At 46.0% G+C, this 17,168-nt stretch overlaps 1 protein-coding gene and 1 long non-coding RNA gene across 2 annotated transcripts; one reads left to right on the forward strand and one right to left on the reverse strand.

Moving 5' to 3' along the window:
- Positions 1-3,508: 3,508 nt before the first annotated feature.
- Positions 3,509-7,194, reverse strand: LOC309389323. Its single transcript, XR_014174930.1, has 2 exons — positions 5,439-7,194; positions 3,509-4,012 (listed from the first exon to the last, which is right to left on the reverse strand). It is a non-coding gene; the product is annotated as an uncharacterized lncRNA (long non-coding RNA).
- Positions 7,195-13,885: 6,691 nt separating this feature from the next.
- On the forward strand, positions 13,886-16,321 carry CEBPB (CCAAT enhancer binding protein beta). Its single transcript, XM_081947555.1, has one exon. It carries the CDS (start codon positions 14,430-14,432, stop codon positions 15,486-15,488), a length of 1,059 nt encoding a protein of 352 aa, XP_081803681.1. The 5' UTR covers positions 13,886-14,429; the 3' UTR covers positions 15,489-16,321.
- Positions 16,322-17,168: the final 847 nt, after the last annotated feature.

Below are 17,168 nucleotides of genomic sequence, written 5' to 3' on the forward strand. Positions count from 1 at the left end.
GCTTATTCGCCCAAACCAGCAGGAAAAAAAATGATTTAAAAAGCGGGGGTGGGGAAACCTTCCGACGATTGCGCGGCTCACAGCTTAGCCGTGCGATCCTCGGCAGCTTTTTAAAAAAACTGCTGGTTCACAGAACCAGAATTTGTTCCTATTGGTTCAGCCGAACCGGGAGGATTTCACTCCTGCCCCTAGGGTTATCCTAGGTACTTCAATAGTCTGGTTAAACATGTCATATGGAGACAGGATACAGGGCATGTGTGACTCCAACTCTGAATGTAATGGGAAACTCACTCTGACCTTTCCCAGAAGACTTTTACAGGTGCTGTAAAGTGGACGTCAGTTGTCTCTGGAGATTCTCAGTCATCCAGATCATGGTTGTCCCAAAAGGTGCTTTTTTCAACAGGCAACTGGACTTTCTTGTTTTTCTTTGAGGACATTTCACTTCTCATCCAAGAAGTTGAAGAAGCTAAAGTAGCAAATTGCTGAATATTAAATTTACAGTAGATAATGTTGAATTAGCATTATGTAATCCAAAGCCATCACTATCCACAGGACCAGATGGATTAGGTGCTTTTTTTCCTGAAAAAGCTTGCTACTGTACTAGCTGAACCTTTGTGTACAATTTTTGAAGTATCATTTCAAACTAGTTCCCTGCCTGATCTATGGCCTGAAACTATAGTTATACCAATTTTTTAAAAGGGAGACCCCTAGTTCAGTCGAAAATTATAGACCAATTTCTTTGTGTTGTGTTTCACACAATGTTATGGAATCAATTATAAACCAATCCATCGTTCACCACTTGAGACATACATAATTTGCTATCCGACAAACAGTTTGGCTTTAGGAAAAACTCATCCTGTAATTTACAACTTTTGCACCGCAAAAACAGCTGGACTACATGTCCTGATCAAGGTAAAGCTGTTGATGCAATACAAAACAATGCAACGCAATATAATACAACAGCAGAGTTGGAAGGGACCTTAGAGGTCTTCTAGTCCAACCCCCTGCCTAGGCAGGAAACCCTATACCATTTCAGACAAATGGCTATCCAACATCTTCTTAAAGACTTCCAGTGTTGGGGCATTCACAACTTCTGGAGAAAAGTTGTTCCAACTGTCAGGAAATTTCTCCTCAGTTCTAAGTTGCTTCTCTCCTTGATTAGTTTCCACCCATTGCTTCTTTTTTCTACCCTCAGATGCCTTGGAGAATAGACTCCCTCTTCTTTGTGGCAACCCCTGAGATATTGGAACACTGCTATCATGTCTCCCCTAGTCCTTCTTTCTCTTAAGCTAAACATACCCAGTTCCTGCAACCGTTCTTCATATGTTTTAGTCTCCAGTCCCCTAATCATCTTTGTTGCTCTTCTCTGCACTCTTTCTAGAGTCTCCACATCTTTTCTACATCGTGGGCAGTATTCCAAGTGTGGCCTTACCAAAGCATTATAAAGTGGCATTAACACTTCATGTGATCTTGATTCTATCCCTCTATTTATGCAGCCTAGAACTGTGTTGGCTTTTCTGGCAGCTGCTGCACACTGCTGGCTCATATTTAAATGGTTGTCCACTAGGACTCCAAGATCCCTCTCACAGTTACTACTATTGAGGAAGGTACCACCCATATTGTACCTGTGCAATGCAATTTACATAGGGTTTTGTAAGGCTTTTGATACAGTAGTACATGATAAGTGGCTGTTGGAATTAAACTCCTACGGCATTTCTGGACCCTTTGCACAAGTGGATTGCCGCTTTCCTGTCTAATAAACTGCAGAAAGTCAAAATAGGGAACTCGCTGTCTAATCCAGCATCAGTTAACAGTGGTGTTCCACAAGGCAGCGTTTTAGGTCCCATGCTTTTTTTTGCTCTTTATGTGACGAACTTAAAAGCAATTGCGTTCTTTTTGCCGATGACGTAAACTTATTCAATTCTACAGATAATTCTGTTGTTTTGTTTTGCAAAGTGATCTCCACTATATGCCAGAATGGTCATCTATTTGGCAACTTCAACTTTCGATTAATAAATGTTCTGTCTTATATATTGGTAAACGTAACCAGAATGTCAAGTATAAGCTAGGTGGCATTGATCTAGCAGATGACCATCCCTTTGTAAAGGATCTAGGTATACTTATATCTGATGATTTATGCTCCAAAGCTCACTGTAACAGTGTTGCTAAAAAAAAGCATTAAGAGTTGTAAACTTAATTTTGCGAAGCTTTTTTTCTGGAAACATTGCATTGCTAATTAGAGCTTAAAAAACTTACGGTAGACCAATTTTAGACTACTGTTCAACTGTTTGGAATCCCCACCATATATCTGACATCAGCACAATTGAGCGGGTTCAGTATTTTCATGAGAAAAGTCTTGCACTCTTCTGTACACAATAGAATTCCTTATCCTACGAGGCTCGAAATTCTCAGTTTGGATAACTTTAGAACTGCGTCGCTTGAGGTCAGACCTAGGTGTTACGTACAAAATTATACGTAGTAATGTTTTACCTGTAAATGATTTTTTTCTGTTTTAATCGCAATAATACGTGCGCAAACAACCGCTTTAATCTCAATGTAAATTGTTCTAAACTTGAGTGTAAAAAATACTGTAACAAGAGTTGTTGAAGCCTAGAATGCCCTACCTGATTCAGTTGTCTCAGCTACAAATTGTCACAGTTTCAGTCGCAAATTGACTTCTGTGGACCTTACTTCATACTTAAGTGGTTAGTTAGAGGGGGCGTGCATAAGTCCACTAACATGCCTATTGTCCCTGTCATTGTATTTTTATTCTCTTATTCTTGTTCTCGTTTTTGTTTGACGAATTCCAATAAATAAATAAATAAGCACCTTTAAGATAGACATCAGTTGGTGATTCTTAATGTGACAGGAGGAGAAAATTATTAAACAGTAAACATACTAACCTTTCATTTATGTCCTGGTCCTGACCACTTTTGGGATCAAAGCCTCAGCAGATCACTCAGAGGGCTCCGAAAACTATGCACTCATGATCTACTGTAGCTTTAATTAGACGTAATCCTAAACTTACAATCACAATTGGGATAGGACCTTCCAATGCAAATTTTAAGTCAGTGGTGTCCGATTCTGTAACCTTAAAAAAAAAAAATTATGGTCGTTCAGCAGTCATGTGGACATTAAGCAAATCATTTGGTCATTAAGCGAATCTGTCTGTCCTCATTGACTTTGTTTGTCGGAAGTCCCTAGGGAATTTGGATATAGTGATCACATGATCCCAGGACACTGCAACCATCATAAATACATGCCAGTTGCCAAGTGCCCAAATTTTGATTACCTGACCACAGGGATGCTGCAAGGATCATCAAAGGGTGATGACCGACTCATACGTCACTTTTTCAGCAGCCCTATAACTTTGAACAGTCTTTATGCAAATGGCCATAAGTTGAGGACTACCTGTAGTGATAAAATAAGGCCACAGTTCTGAAGTTATTTGGGGGAATAAGTCCTAGGGAGCTGCATGTGCATGCAACAGATTACACCAAGACAAAGATGGGTAACACAGACAGACAATGTGATTTTATTGTTCTACAAATATGCACATCATGAATTCAATGCTCAAAAACGAAGCAACGTGTCCCAGAGCTGCTGGAAATTCCATCTTGCTTACGCAGGTAAGGGGTGGTGGAACAGGCTGGTTCTTCCTACCATTTCCTCCCCAAAGTTCTGCATTCAGCTGCTCCTTTGACCTGCCTGCAGCCCTGGAAATTTTTTTTCCTTTTAACAAGTTGAGGAAGGCATTCTGGTCATTCTGTCCCAGAGGCAACAGACAGGAGCAGCCTCTATCACCCGCCAGGTGACGTCTCTGTTGAGCTCTGCAGGGCAAAGAGCACTGTTGGCCAGATAAGGTTGAAATTGTGCAATCCCACGTGTGTGTGTCGCAAAGGTTGGGAGTGCCTGGTCAGAGGTGAACATCGAAGGACAGCCTCGCATCGCCCAAGTCAGCATCCCCTGAACCAGGAGAAGCGAGGGGTAGGCCCCATTTACGGCTGTCTCCCTATGGATGAGAATGTGATTGGGAAAATATTAGAATGTGCAGAAATGAATAGGTTAACACTTGAAATGAAAAAGAAGGAACAGTCTGATTTCTACAATAGATGGGAGTTATTTTAGCAACGGTTAGAGGATAAAGAGTTTGCAGTTTGGGCCATTTCCTCGCTGCTAACTGCTCCGCCTCCAAATTCTTCCTTTTTCCTTGGAAGCAGCCTTGAAGGGCCTGCAATCATTATCCTGACACTCTATGCCAAACTGCATAAGGCTGTCTCCTCCAAGCAATGCAATTGTGCAAATAAAGGCTGCCTGCAGCATCAAGTTCCCCTCCTCCCCACCGTTGTTTGGGAAGCTGGAAATGAGGAACCACCACCATTTGCTGAAATATCCTGAAGCTGAGTGGGAGGGCCCCAAGGGCCCCTGTGGCCCTTTTGGCTGCTTATCTCCAGTAGGGAAGGAGGCAAACCAAGGAACTGGAGTGTGGCGTTCAAGGGACTTGTTTACAGTTGTCCTCCACTGAGCACCATCCAGGGGAAGCCCTCAAATTTTAAAGCAGATGTTACAATACAATACAATACAATACAATACAATACAATACAATACAATACAATACAATACAATAGTAGAGTTGGAAGGGACCTTGGAGGTCTTCTAGTCCAACCCCCTGCCTAGGCAGGAAACCCTATACCGTTCCAGACAAATGGCTATCCAACATCTTCTTAAAGACTTCCAGTGTTGGGGCATTCACAACTTCTGGAGGCAAGCTGTTCCACTGATTAATTGTTCTGTCAGGAAATTTCTCCTCAGTTCTAAGTTGCTTCTCTCCTTGATTAGTTTCCACCCATTGCTTCTTGTTCTGTCCTCAGGTGCCTTGGAGAATAGTTTGACTCCCTCTTCTTTGTGGCAACCCCTGAGATATTGGAACACTGCTATCATGTCTCCCCTAGTCCTTCTTTCTCTTAAGCTAGACATACCTAGTTCCTGCAACCTGCAATGTTCTGCAATCAAGGAGAGATTTGAGATAGAACTAAGGAGAAATTTCCAAAGAGTTAGAACAATTAACCAGTGGAACGACTTGCCTCCAGAAGTTGTGGATACTCCAACACCGGAGGTTTTTAAGAAGAGACCGGACAGCTATTTGCCTGGAATGATATACGGTTTTCTATACCATTCTACAAGGAGTTGGATTATGTCCCTTCCAGGGGTGGGCTTCAAAAGGTTTAGCAAGGGGCTCTCTGCCCGGTTGCTGGGTGGGACATGGCCATGATGGGAATGGTCTAGTCAGCCTCCTGCACCATGGAGGGGGATGTTTTTGCCCTCCCTGGGCTCCGGTGGCTTTCCTAGGAGGGCAAAAATTTCCTCCCCAGCCTCCCAAACTTCCAGTAGACCAATTTTTCACACTCCCCGAGCCTCCATGCATGCTCTGCACTTACCTGGATCCAAAACAGGCTGAGTGGGGACTCCTGGGAGGGGCGAGGGGTGGGTGGGTGGGGCCAGCCAGGAGTGGGATTTGGGGGTTCTCCGAACTGCACAGAATATTAGCTAGAGGTTCTCCTGAACCCCTGCAAACCCCCAGCAGCCCCCCTTGGTCCCTTCCAACTCTGTTATTCTGTGAATTTGGAGTAGAAAGGGACGAAACATTGGTTTAGTTACTCAACGAAGACACCAGCAAGAGAGCATAGAGAATGAGGACACTGTGGGACAATGCCAAGGTTCTACCTGGAAGGACCTCCAATGCTTAAACCTTCTTATGTGGAAGAGATCTCGACTTTAGGGTGCGTCTTATACATTGAACACAGGATTTTTTGGCCTACCAAAACCCTGCCCTCTTTGCATACATGGACATGCAGAGGGTTTGGGAGGCTTGCAAAGTGCTCCTGGGGGCTGGGGAGGGCAAAAAAGAGCAAAAAAACCCAGCCGTTTTTGCCCCCCCCGTCCCCAGGACCACTCTACAAGCCTCCCAAAGCTCTGCATGCCCCCTCCCCCCCTTTTTTTTGCAAAAAATGAGGCTTGCAGAGGGTTTGGGTGGCCTGCAGTGCAAAACCTTTTTTTTAAAAAAATTACCTCTTCAAAATCACGGTGCGTCTTATAGTCCGAAAAATACGGTAAATTGCTTAGGTTGCATAGCAAGACAGACTAGGCTAAAAGAGGGTTAAGTAGGTTGTAGTCAGGGGTGGGCTGCTATGGGTTCGCCTGGGTTTGGGGTAACCTGTAGTTAATGTTATGGTCGGTTCACAGAACTTCTAAATCCCACCCCTGGCTGGCCTTGCCTAGCCTGCTCCTCCCACCCTGCCCTTCCCCTCCCCTCCCCGGAGTCTCTACATAGCCCATTTTGGATGCGAGAGAAGTGCAGGGCCCACCCGGAGACTCTGGGAGGGGAAAAATGAGCCACCCGGAAGGCCTCTGGAGCCCAGGGGAAGCAGTTTTCCCCCTCCCAGAGACTCAAGGAAAGCCTCCAGAGCCTGGGGAAGGCAAAAGCGCCCTCCCCCATGGTGCAGGAAGCCGACTAGGCCACACCCACCATGGCCACACCCACCCAGCAACCGGGCAGAGAACCCATTCCTGAAACTTTTGAAGCCCCCCCTGGTTGTAGCGCCATGAATTTTGGGGACTTAACTGTTCTCATAGGGCGCTGTATGAACTAAGCCCCAAAGGCATCTGCCATAAAACACAATGATGCCACGATGACAATGCGCATAGTGATATTGTCATTCAAACGTTATTGTGCATTTTTGTTCCAACATCTGACACAACAATGGAAGTCCCAACATCAGTTTGATGATGTTGCCGCCATGTGCCTCTGGTTATCTGATCACTCCCTTGCCATCCTTTTTTGGCCTCTCCCAAAGATGCATGTGCTAAACTGCCTTCATCCAGGTTGTAAAAATATAGCTGTGAGCCATTATTGAAAGGCCAATAATTGCATTTTGTTTGTTTGCATTGGGGAAGCTTAAGGATAAACTGGATATCTTAAAGTGATGCAGCTGCTTAAGATACCCATTTTACTTATTTCTCCCTGCTTGTTCCACTTTTGGAGTATAGCCCCTGATCCAAGGCAAATTCTGTGCTCCTCCACCGAGGCATAAAAATGGTTTGTTTGCATACAGCATTTGTATGAGCAAGACAACCAGGCTTAGTTCACCTGAATTTAGCTGGCTACATGGTCCCAGCAAATCAGAGCCCTAAGTATTAAAAACCTGGCTGAAAAATATGGACTTACTTAAGCATCTGAGTGAGTGGCGGGATCCTGCCGGTTTAACAACCGGGTCAGTGATCGTGGGCTGCACGCACCTGTGTGCGCTCTGCATGCTTGCACACTTTTAACAAAACTTGCCTTCCACGTTACTTCCACGTAACACAGCCGAGGCACAGCAATCTGCTCTTCTGCGTGAATCAGCTGAAACGATATAGGTAAGTAAAGCGTGAGGGGGGGGGGCACCTGATGGTTGGAGCAAACCGGTTCACTCCACAGCTGATGGTCGGAGCTACCAGTTCGCCCGAACCGGCTGAATCCCATCTCTGATCTGACTGCAATAAGAAGTGGCTGCCGCAGTCTTTCTCAGCAACTTTAAGATGTGTGGACCTCAATTCCCAGAATCCCCCAGCCAGCATGTCCACACTTCTTAAAGTTGGCAAGGTTAAGAAATACTGGACAAATAGGGCAGGCTTTCTTTTAGAAGGCTTCCACTGCTGGGTACATCCGATGCACGCTTCCCAGTCCCTGGATATGGCAATGTTGGCAGAAATCGTTGGGCATGAAAGTGTAATGACCCACTGAAAGATAGGAATGTACAGTCAGATCTATCCAGGATGCATACTATATGGTAAACTGTAATGGGATTGGAAGCTGTTTATTCTTACTCATGGTAGGAGACCTCACGGTAGGGTTCATAAAATTTGTATCTCCAATTTCCCCTCCAGGGCAACTCTGCAAGATAATGATTTGTTCAAGGCCAGCGGGTGCAAGTTCCATCTCACTTGGGCAACCTAGTAATTCTGATTTGCAAACTACGGTTTATTAGTTAGTCTACTATGTGACTTAGGGAGGCTTATTTAATAAATCATTGTTACAACTATGGCTTGGGGTGCTGCATGAATGATTAATGACATTTCAAAACGTCTTTTGCTATATAATTTTATATAAACAAAAAGAACACCCACACAACCACTAGATGGCAGCAAAGAGATACAAAAAAAGCCTCTCATTTCTTGAAAAACCCCGTGCTGCCCTCTTAAGGCTGCAAGGAGATATGGTATGATAGCCCCATGCTAGTTCAGTTACTTCATAGAGCCGTGATGGTGAAGCTATGGCACACGTGCCCAAAGTGGCACATGAAGCCATGTCGCCTGGCATGTATGGTCTTGCCTGTTTGTTTTCCAGATTTATGGTGATGATTAGCTGTCTTTCATACATGCAGCAGTGCTGAAAACAGGTGTGCACATGCAAGCTGGCCAGCTGATAGTCGGGTGTGCATGCACACCAGAATCCGGATGTTTGGCTTTTCCAGAGCGTGATCCCTTCATGCATGTGGCAGTGCCAAAAAACGGCCTGCGCATGTGCACTGGCCAGCTGATTGTCGGGCAGGCATACGTGCTAGAACCTGGAAATTTGGCTTTTCCAAATGCAGCTTCAACGAGCCTGTGCAATGTTTCCGTGCAAACTTTTCAGCACTCAGTGCCGAAAAGGTTTGCCATCACTGTCATAGAGGTTCATTTACACAACATGCTACAAAGAGAAGAACATTCTTTCTGAGTCATTGGAGTGGAGAGTTGGACAGCATATAAATGTAATAAATGATTATGGATCAATGCAATTAGCAAATGTTTGGACTGATTTGGCTCTTTAATCCACCCACTGAATCCTTCCCCAAGAACCTGGGATTGGCCGATGGTGTTTGATGGTGTTAAAAAGTACTGTAGATGTAAGCAGTTTCAGGTAAAGCTGCCTTTTGCAATTGACTGACAGTGATTTTGTCAATGCCGATGATGTTCAAGTACTCAAGTCAACTCAACCATTTGAGTTGCCTGGACTGCAAGAGGCGGCAGAAAAAGATTGGAATCGCAAGCAACTGTTGGGTGGTGTCATTACCTCCCGCTTTCCAAGATTGGATCGAGTGGGATTCAAGCTTTGATGACTATACCTGCCAACATTTCCTGGTGTTGCTACCCGTAAGTTCCAAGCAGCGGTGGAATTCACTTACCTTCCCTACTGGTTCGCAAATGTGAGCGTGCACCTTCTGCGCATGTTCAGTGCTCGAGCATTACGTCGGGATGGGTGGCCGGAGCCTCCCACAGCCACTGCTACCGGTTCACCCGAACCGGAGAAAACTGGCTGAATGCCACCTCTGGTTCCAGGGATCTCAACAAATAGTTCAGAGGAAGAAAGGGGGCAGAGAGGGTGCCAGACAAGACAGAAGATTAGGGAAGCTGGCAGAAAGGGGAAGTCTGAAACTAGATGCCCCTGATGAAAATTAGTTGGCACTCCAAGAGGACCGGAAAAAGTCTGCTCGTTACCCAATCTCCAAACCCAACGTTTGGGAGGGAGGGCAGCTCTTTGCGCCAGCTAAAAGGAAGAAGTGTGCGCAGTCATAAAGAGTCATTATAACGTAAGAAAACTACATTTCACTCCAAGGGAAATTTTACTGGTAGTTGGGTTTCCTTCTACTTCATCTGGGAGACTCCAGTTCCTGTGACTCTACTCATCTGTATTTTGTGAGAAAGGAAATGCCATGGGAACAAGCCCCTTTAACCGGAGGATAAAGTCATCAGCATCTACAGGAAAAGAGAGTTTTGTCTGATTCTCCTAGAGAGCAGTGGTGGGTTGCTCCCGGTTTGGCTGAACCAGTATTAATGGCGGTGGGAGGCCACGGATACCTGCCCGATGCACCCCCGAACCTATAGTAAAAATATTTGCAACCTGCCACTGCTGGGGAACATGGGCCACTAGCTCCTGAGGTGTGAAACAGATTCTTCATTCATTGAATTTGGAGAATAATTTCTCCAGCAAAAGAGCTGAGGATTGAATAAAAGCCACTGCCACCAAGCTTCAATAGTGTAATGATGGAAGGAGGAGCTTTTTTTGGGGGGGGGGGGATGAAGGGAGATAGTAGGTATGTAGCAAGAATAATGGAAATCCTGCTCTTTAGTATAGTTTCACAATTTACCATCTAGAACATTGTTTCTCAATCTTGGCAGTTTCAAGATATGTTAGACTTCAACTTCCAGAATTCACCAGCCAAGTTAAGCTGGCTGGGGAATTCTGGGAGTTGAAGTCCACGCATGTTTGACGTTGCTAAAATTGAGCAACCCTAATTTTAAAACAACTTTTAACCTACAAGTGTATATATGCACAAGAGAAAGAAAAGGAAAACTAATAATTACATTTCCCCCCCCCCCCAAGTGTTCTCTGTTTGAATGGCCTTTGTGAAGAAATGTGTTCCTCTTGAAATGTTTGATAGGATTGTATTTATTCAAAATAGCTTGTTTCATCTTTTATCCCAGCCTTCTTCAAGCTCTGGGTATGGCAGGAGGGGGGCAGGGAAGGCCACAAATCCTGGAATGCTTAGTCAATGGCATCATTGATCATATTATCTAGGAATGTTGGGAGTTGTAGTCTTACCTTTGGAGGTCACTTGGATAAGGAAGGCTGCATTAACCACTAAAATAACAGACACAATGTGGTTTCCCCCTCCCCCCTCCGCTTCTCTGCTTTTTGCATCATACTCAGCATCTACCCAATGGCAATTTTGTTCCTTTTTTCTTGTGAAACTGGAAGGCTGGAAAAAAGTCTCATCAATTTCAGCATTAAAAAATTTGGAAAAAGCTTTGTCAATTTCACTCATTCCCCGTAAAGAAATATCTGCACCTACACACACAAAAATGTGTACACACTACGTAAGTAAAATTGCAAGTAGAAAAATAGGAGCCACCTTTGGTGGGACAATAACAGCGTTCCATGCGCCTTCGGCATTTAGTCATGCCGGCCAGATGACCACGGAGACATCTTCGGACAGCGCTGGCTCTTCAGCTTTGAAAAGGAGATGAGTACTGCCCCTAGATCCGGAAATGACTAGGACATATGTGCGAAAACCTTTACCTTTTACCCACACACACACACACACACACACACCACTGGAACTGCTGCTCTTAAGGTCTCTGTAGCTCTTGTATTTATTTATTTAGAGACCGCCTTTATTATATTTTTTGCAAATAAGGCAGCGAACATATACAACACACCTTCCTCCTACTTTCCCCACACAATAATCCTGTGGAGGTGGATTGGGCTGAGAGCATGTGACCAACCAGGAGGCCATCCAGTGACTTTCATGACTAAGGCAGGACTTGATTAACAAAATTTTATTATTCTCCACAATAATGCAAAACAAGCCGATTTGGCCGAATAGTTAAGGCACCAGGCTAGAAAGCAGGAGACTGTGAGTTCAATAGAATTAATGTTGCTATGAAGTGAGAATGAATTCTATAAAGAACAAAACGTATTAAAATTTAAGCCTGATTTGGATCACCCATTCCTCATCTTTTAAAAATACAATATCTAATGCTTTTATTTTATTTTTAACCTATCACAAGGAGAGCTAGAACCATGAATTTAAGACCATTTCATGCTCTGTAAGTAAAGCCTACGTTCCTGTTGTAAAAAAAAGTATTCCAACCAGTAAGATCAATTTGAAGAGAGAGCAAAAGGAATGCAGGGCTATATACCCCGTTTTCTAATCCTTCCTCTTTTTTAAAATCTCTGAGGTTTGGGCCTTCATCAAGAGCTGACGGCTGGATCGCATAATGCAATACCTGTTCCTCTGGCTTAACGTTGATGTTCTCACACCGCAGGATTGCTTCATATTATTCTGAGATGCAATACCATTTTGCTCCCCAGAGCTAGATTGTCCTTGCTAAGGCAAAAGGCACTCCTGCTTTCTTTAATTATATGTTTGGCTCCGATTGCTTCGGTTTTTTTGTCCTTTATTCTGGGACTGAGTCATGACTGTATGTAGGTAAATACGGGACTCGGTGAGGGGAATCCATACATTTGGCTTCCAAGGTGGGCATCTTTTACCTAAGCAGAGTCCAAAAACCTCATGACGTCCAAGCTTGCTGGGGTCCTTCAGAAGACAATGAGAGCTCAAACTTGCCAAGGAATGTCAGGGCCACCCCAAGGACGCCATTTAAAGCGCACAGTTTTCACGCCAGCCCAATTGACAAGACACTCACAGCTGCAAAAGATACATGCGGGGAAAGGAAGTGGGGTGATCTTGGAGAGAAGACCAGTCACTTCCCCCCACCCCGATGCTCACGAGGAAGAGAGAAAACTCTGCTTTACCTCCATGGGGCACTTTGGATTTCCTACGGGAATCACTGCAGGAGAAGAGCTCTGTTAGTCTAGGCTGGGGTAACCCAAGTTTCTTTTCAAACTAAGAAATGTTAGCAAAAGGCACACACTCCAGGGAACTTCATACACAGCAGCGGTGCATCTACCGAAGTGAACTGTGGCTCATGAATGTTTCTGCTTTTTAATAACAATTGTTAGGGGCTATCGTGCAAATCCTTGCGCGGAGAATCAAATACTGTCCTGCTTTCCATGCCAGAAAAGTGCCAGGAATAAATATATATGCTTATTTATATATAAATCAGCAAAGGAGAACCTCCTTTTGAAAGGGCACAGGGTTTCCTGTCATCTTCTGATCTCTGGGTCCTAAGAAGAAATGGATGTCCCAGCCATCCTGATGCTGTTTGCTGAAGGAGTGACACACTGATAAATTCTATAACATCTATAGGTAGGCATGTACTCATCCTGCCTCTTTTTCATAGCAGAAGGCAAAGGGCTGTGCCCAGGAGTGGGGGTGATTGGTTGGGGAGCATGTTAATTCAGGGTTCTAGAGGGCAAAAGTAGTTAATCTGAAGATCCTTCCTTCCTCTCTCTATATATTCCTTTTTTTTTTTCTTTTTCTTTCTTTTTTGCAGTGGCTCTTCCCCATTTGCTACATCCCCATTTGACACAAAATAGATTTCTTGTTTCTGCACTAACCATCACTAGCAGCACAATCTTATGCTGGCTTCTTTGGGGATCTGTTTTATCAGAGGCATAACCGTCATTAGTCCAAAATCTATATATTCACATGGCACCCCTGTATCCTAAAATGACCCAACGAAATGTTAGCCTAAGTCCTAAGATATTGTACAAAACCTCTGCCCACATAATTTATGGTTCAAGGTGTCAAGAACATTGGGTTATTATGTCACGCACGATGTTAATCATGGGCAACCATGTCAGGCAACACACAGATCTTGGGTTTGAGTGGGATATCTGTCCACCCTTCTTTAAGCCTGGCACACTCACTCTCGTTGAAAACTTCTCTCCACGCAGAAACGATCGCCGGGAGATCTACTTTTGTGGACGGAGCCGCAGCACGGCTGATGCGCTCCACGAGACTTCCTTGCGCTGTAAAGGTATTTTAGAATAAGGCAATCCTATCCAAGGCTCCTTCGGTGCGCTTGGGACAAGGGGGCGCGAAAAGCGCCCGTCTCCTTAAACAGGAGCGCAAAAGCGCCCGTCTCCTTAAACAGGAGCGCAAATAAGCCCATTCATTTGGCTTGAGGGGGAAAAAAAGTTCTTAATCTTCCCAAGCCGGAGGTGCCAAAGAAACTTGGGAATGTGGAGCGCGCGAGCCTTCCGTCCGAGCCCGGATCGCCCATTCTGGGTTTGGGAAAACCCAGCTGGAGCGAAGGAGAAAGATCGCACGCACACCCAACTTTGCCCCGGCTGCAAAGACGCCCCTCCCCTCGTGGCGAGCCAACCAGCCCTGCTCCCACCTCCTCTCCTCCTCCTCCTCCTCCTCCTCGAATCATGCCGTGTCGCCTTGTTATGAATGGCCAAAGCTCCGGGAGGCACAGACGCTCCGCTTACTTGGAGGCTGGAGCAGCAAGCGAGCCCTCTCCGAGCGCCGGAGCGCACAGCAAGCAGGCAGGCAGGCAGGCAGGCAGGCGAATGACCTCTTTCTCGCTCGCTCGCTCCGCTTGCGCTGCTCCGCCCCTATAAATAACTGAGCGCCAAGGAACTTTCCCAAGTCAAAGAGACTTTAAGGAAGAGAAGATTCGGCACCTACCGCCAAATGGTCCGGAGGAACCAGCCGAGGCAAGAGCGCTCGACCGGCAGCGGCAGCGTCTGAAGCAACTCTTCGCGATTTTTATTTGTGCGTGTGTGTGAAGAAGGGGGCTCGGAAGCCCCTTCCCCCGATTTCGGACGGGAGTTTCAGAAGCCGGGCAAAGGAAAGCAAAGAGGAACTTGCCGGCGTCTCCTCGGTCGGGCGCTTGCAAGGTCCCCGCCCTCTCGCTCTGGAGGCATCGGAGGGGGGTCGTCTCCGGTGGCCGAGGTTCCCCTTCGCGCCCCCCGCTCCCCTCCTCTTGCTTTCATGCAACGCCTGGTAGCCTGGGATCAGGCATGCCACCCCCTCCAGCCCGCGGCCTTTAAATCCATGGAAGTGGCCAATTTCTATTACGAGGCGGACTGTCTGGCTGCCCTGAACAAGCTGCACCCGCGGGCGGCGGGGGCCCGCTCCATGACCGAGCTCACCGTGGGGGATCACGAGAGAGCCATCGACTTCAGCCCTTACCTGGATCCTTTAGCATCGCAGCAGCAGCAGCAGCAGCCACAGCAGCAGCCGCCGCCTCCTTCCACGGCAGCAGGGGGCAACTTTGAGCCTGTTTGCAGCAGCGGCGGCGGCGGGAGCAGCGGCCAAGATTTCCTCTCCGATCTCTTCTCCGAGCAGGACTATAAAGGCGGCGGGAAGAAGCACCCCGACTACGCTTACATCAGCCTGAGCAGGCACGGCCACCACCCGCCGGTCGGACAGAACCATAAAGCCGGGCCGCTTCTGGGTTGCTTCCCGCCGCAGATGGTGGAGACCAAAGTGGAGCCGGTCTTCGAGCACTTGGATTCTTGCAAAGGGGGCCGCAAGGAAGAAGGCGGCGGCGGAGGAGCAGGGCCCGGCCTGGGGGGAATGTCCTCGCCTTACGGCAGCACAGTCCGCTCCTATTTGGGCTACCAGTCCGTGCCGAGCGGGAGCAGCGGGAACCTCTCCACCTCTTCGTCTTCCAGCCCGCCCGGCACCCCGAACCCGTCCGATTCCTCGAAATCCGCCTCGGTCGGAGGAGGAGGAAGTGGCGGCGGCGGCGGCGTTTACCCGGCAGGCCCCGGCGGCGGCGGCGGCAAGAACAAGTCCAAGAAGTCGGTGGACAAGCACAGCGAGGAGTACAAGATCCGCCGCGAGAGGAACAACATCGCCGTGCGCAAGAGCCGCGACAAAGCCAAGATGCGCAACCTGGAGACGCAGCACAAAGTCTTGGAACTGACGGCCGAGAACGAGAGGCTCCAAAAGAAAGTCGAGCAGCTGTCCCGGGAACTCAGCACCCTCAGGAACTTGTTCAAACAGCTGCCCGAGCCGCTTTTGGCCTCCTCCGGACATTGCTAGCCTTTCTCCCTCCCCGTTGACCTCCCCCCCCTCAACAGCTGGACGCCGCTGGAAACAACGCTGTGGTTTGGGCAGGCGGAGGGTTGGGGGGGGAGGCTTCCGGGAAGGAATGAAGCGGTGCGTATGTGTGTGTATGTGTGTGAAGGGGGTGGGTGCATCTGCCCGTCTTTTCAGGACTAGCACGGGTCGGAGGGGGGAAGAGAAAGTCCCGAGGGGGCTTTGCATAAATATAAATTATATATATATTATATTTTTGGCCTTTAATTCGCGCTCTTTGATGATGGGAGAAACCTTCCGCCCTAAGCTTCTTGCAGTACGACTCCTTCGGCTGGCGGGGGGAGTTCTTTGGCCGGTTTCTATAGATCTCTGCGCGACTTCATGGAGAAATCCATAGTTTTTCAACTTCATTATTTTTTTCTAAGAAAAAAAAAGCCGATACCAAACTCAGCATAAGAAGCCATTTAATATCCAATATGATTGTCTTTGCAAAGGGTTTTTTGGGGGGGCGGGGGGCGGGTGGGGAGTTTGAGTGCTTAGTGTTATTTAAATTGAACAAATATCTATAACGTAAAGGAGAGAAGAGAGTTCAGAATGATGCAATCTTTTAAACATGGCTGGGAACACCAGCTTATACATGATGCAACCTCATGTAACTGTCAGTCATGGATTGAGTAATCTGTTAAAGATGTTCCTACTGGGGTTTTTTTATGATAAAGAATGATCTATTTCTATAAGGAAAAAAGACGTATGTATATTTTGGGATCTATGCATTCTTGCTACATATGAAGCATTAATGAACAATTTTAATAAAACTTTATTGCTAGGATGGAAAACGAGTTTGTTATTTGTAAGGTGCTGACATCCCTAATATTGTACCTGCTTTTCCTCTGCAGGAGTTGCGAGGGGGGGGGGAATCTGGAGTCAGTAATATAGGTAGGAGCCACAGAAAGGAAGATGTCTTCCCAAGCCTTTGGTTTTGAGGGTGTTTAATGAAATCAAATGAGATTGTTAGAAAAGAATTGGAGGAAAAACCACTCTCAACTGCTCTGTTCCTTTCTCTAATTATTAAATTGTTTATGGATCTGAGTATCACTACAAATCAGGGTGAGATATTGGAAAGCAGTATAAGTTTGTGATGAAAAAGATAATGAATGTGCCTTTAACCTGTTATTTATCTATTGTGCCTGATGGAGAGAGAATACATTTAATCTGTGCAATTTACTAAAAGGGGGGCGGGATATTTCAGTAATTACAATTTTAGAAAGCATACAAATATGTTTCATCGAGTGTGAGTTTTCCTTTATAACAAATCTACATGCAAAAAAATAATAATGGAAGAAACTTTTGTAGTTTCTAAAGTTTTTCTAAAAAGTCCATAGCATAGGAATTTCAGAAAGCAGGTTGAATGCGGGATCGGATTAGGACTCTTCACCGTTATTTTGTTTGAATAAATTCATTCTGCTTCTCAGATCTTTCAGCTTTTAAAGAACAGATGTCATGCTTCTAGGGGTTCACGTAATTTGCTTATTAAGAGTCCTGAAAAACTGGAGTAATGCCCTTCCCTTTAGGATAAACTATAGCAAAAAGATGTTGCAGCACAAATGCCATCCATGTCTCCCAGCCTAGCATTTGCTGTTTGCTGTATTAAATCAGATGCAAATTGTGTTAATTGCAGCTACA

The sequence above is a fragment of the Natrix helvetica genome (assembly GCF_964273705.1).
Source record: "Natrix helvetica genome assembly, chromosome: 3".
NCBI classification, from domain to species: Eukaryota; Metazoa; Chordata; class Lepidosauria; order Squamata; family Natricidae; genus Natrix; species Natrix helvetica.

Excerpts from the sequence above, each read along its gene's own strand:
- CEBPB (XM_081947555.1), top strand. The coding sequence starts at position 14,430 with ATGCAACGCCTGGTAGCCTGGGATCAGGCATGCCACCCCCTCCAGCCC.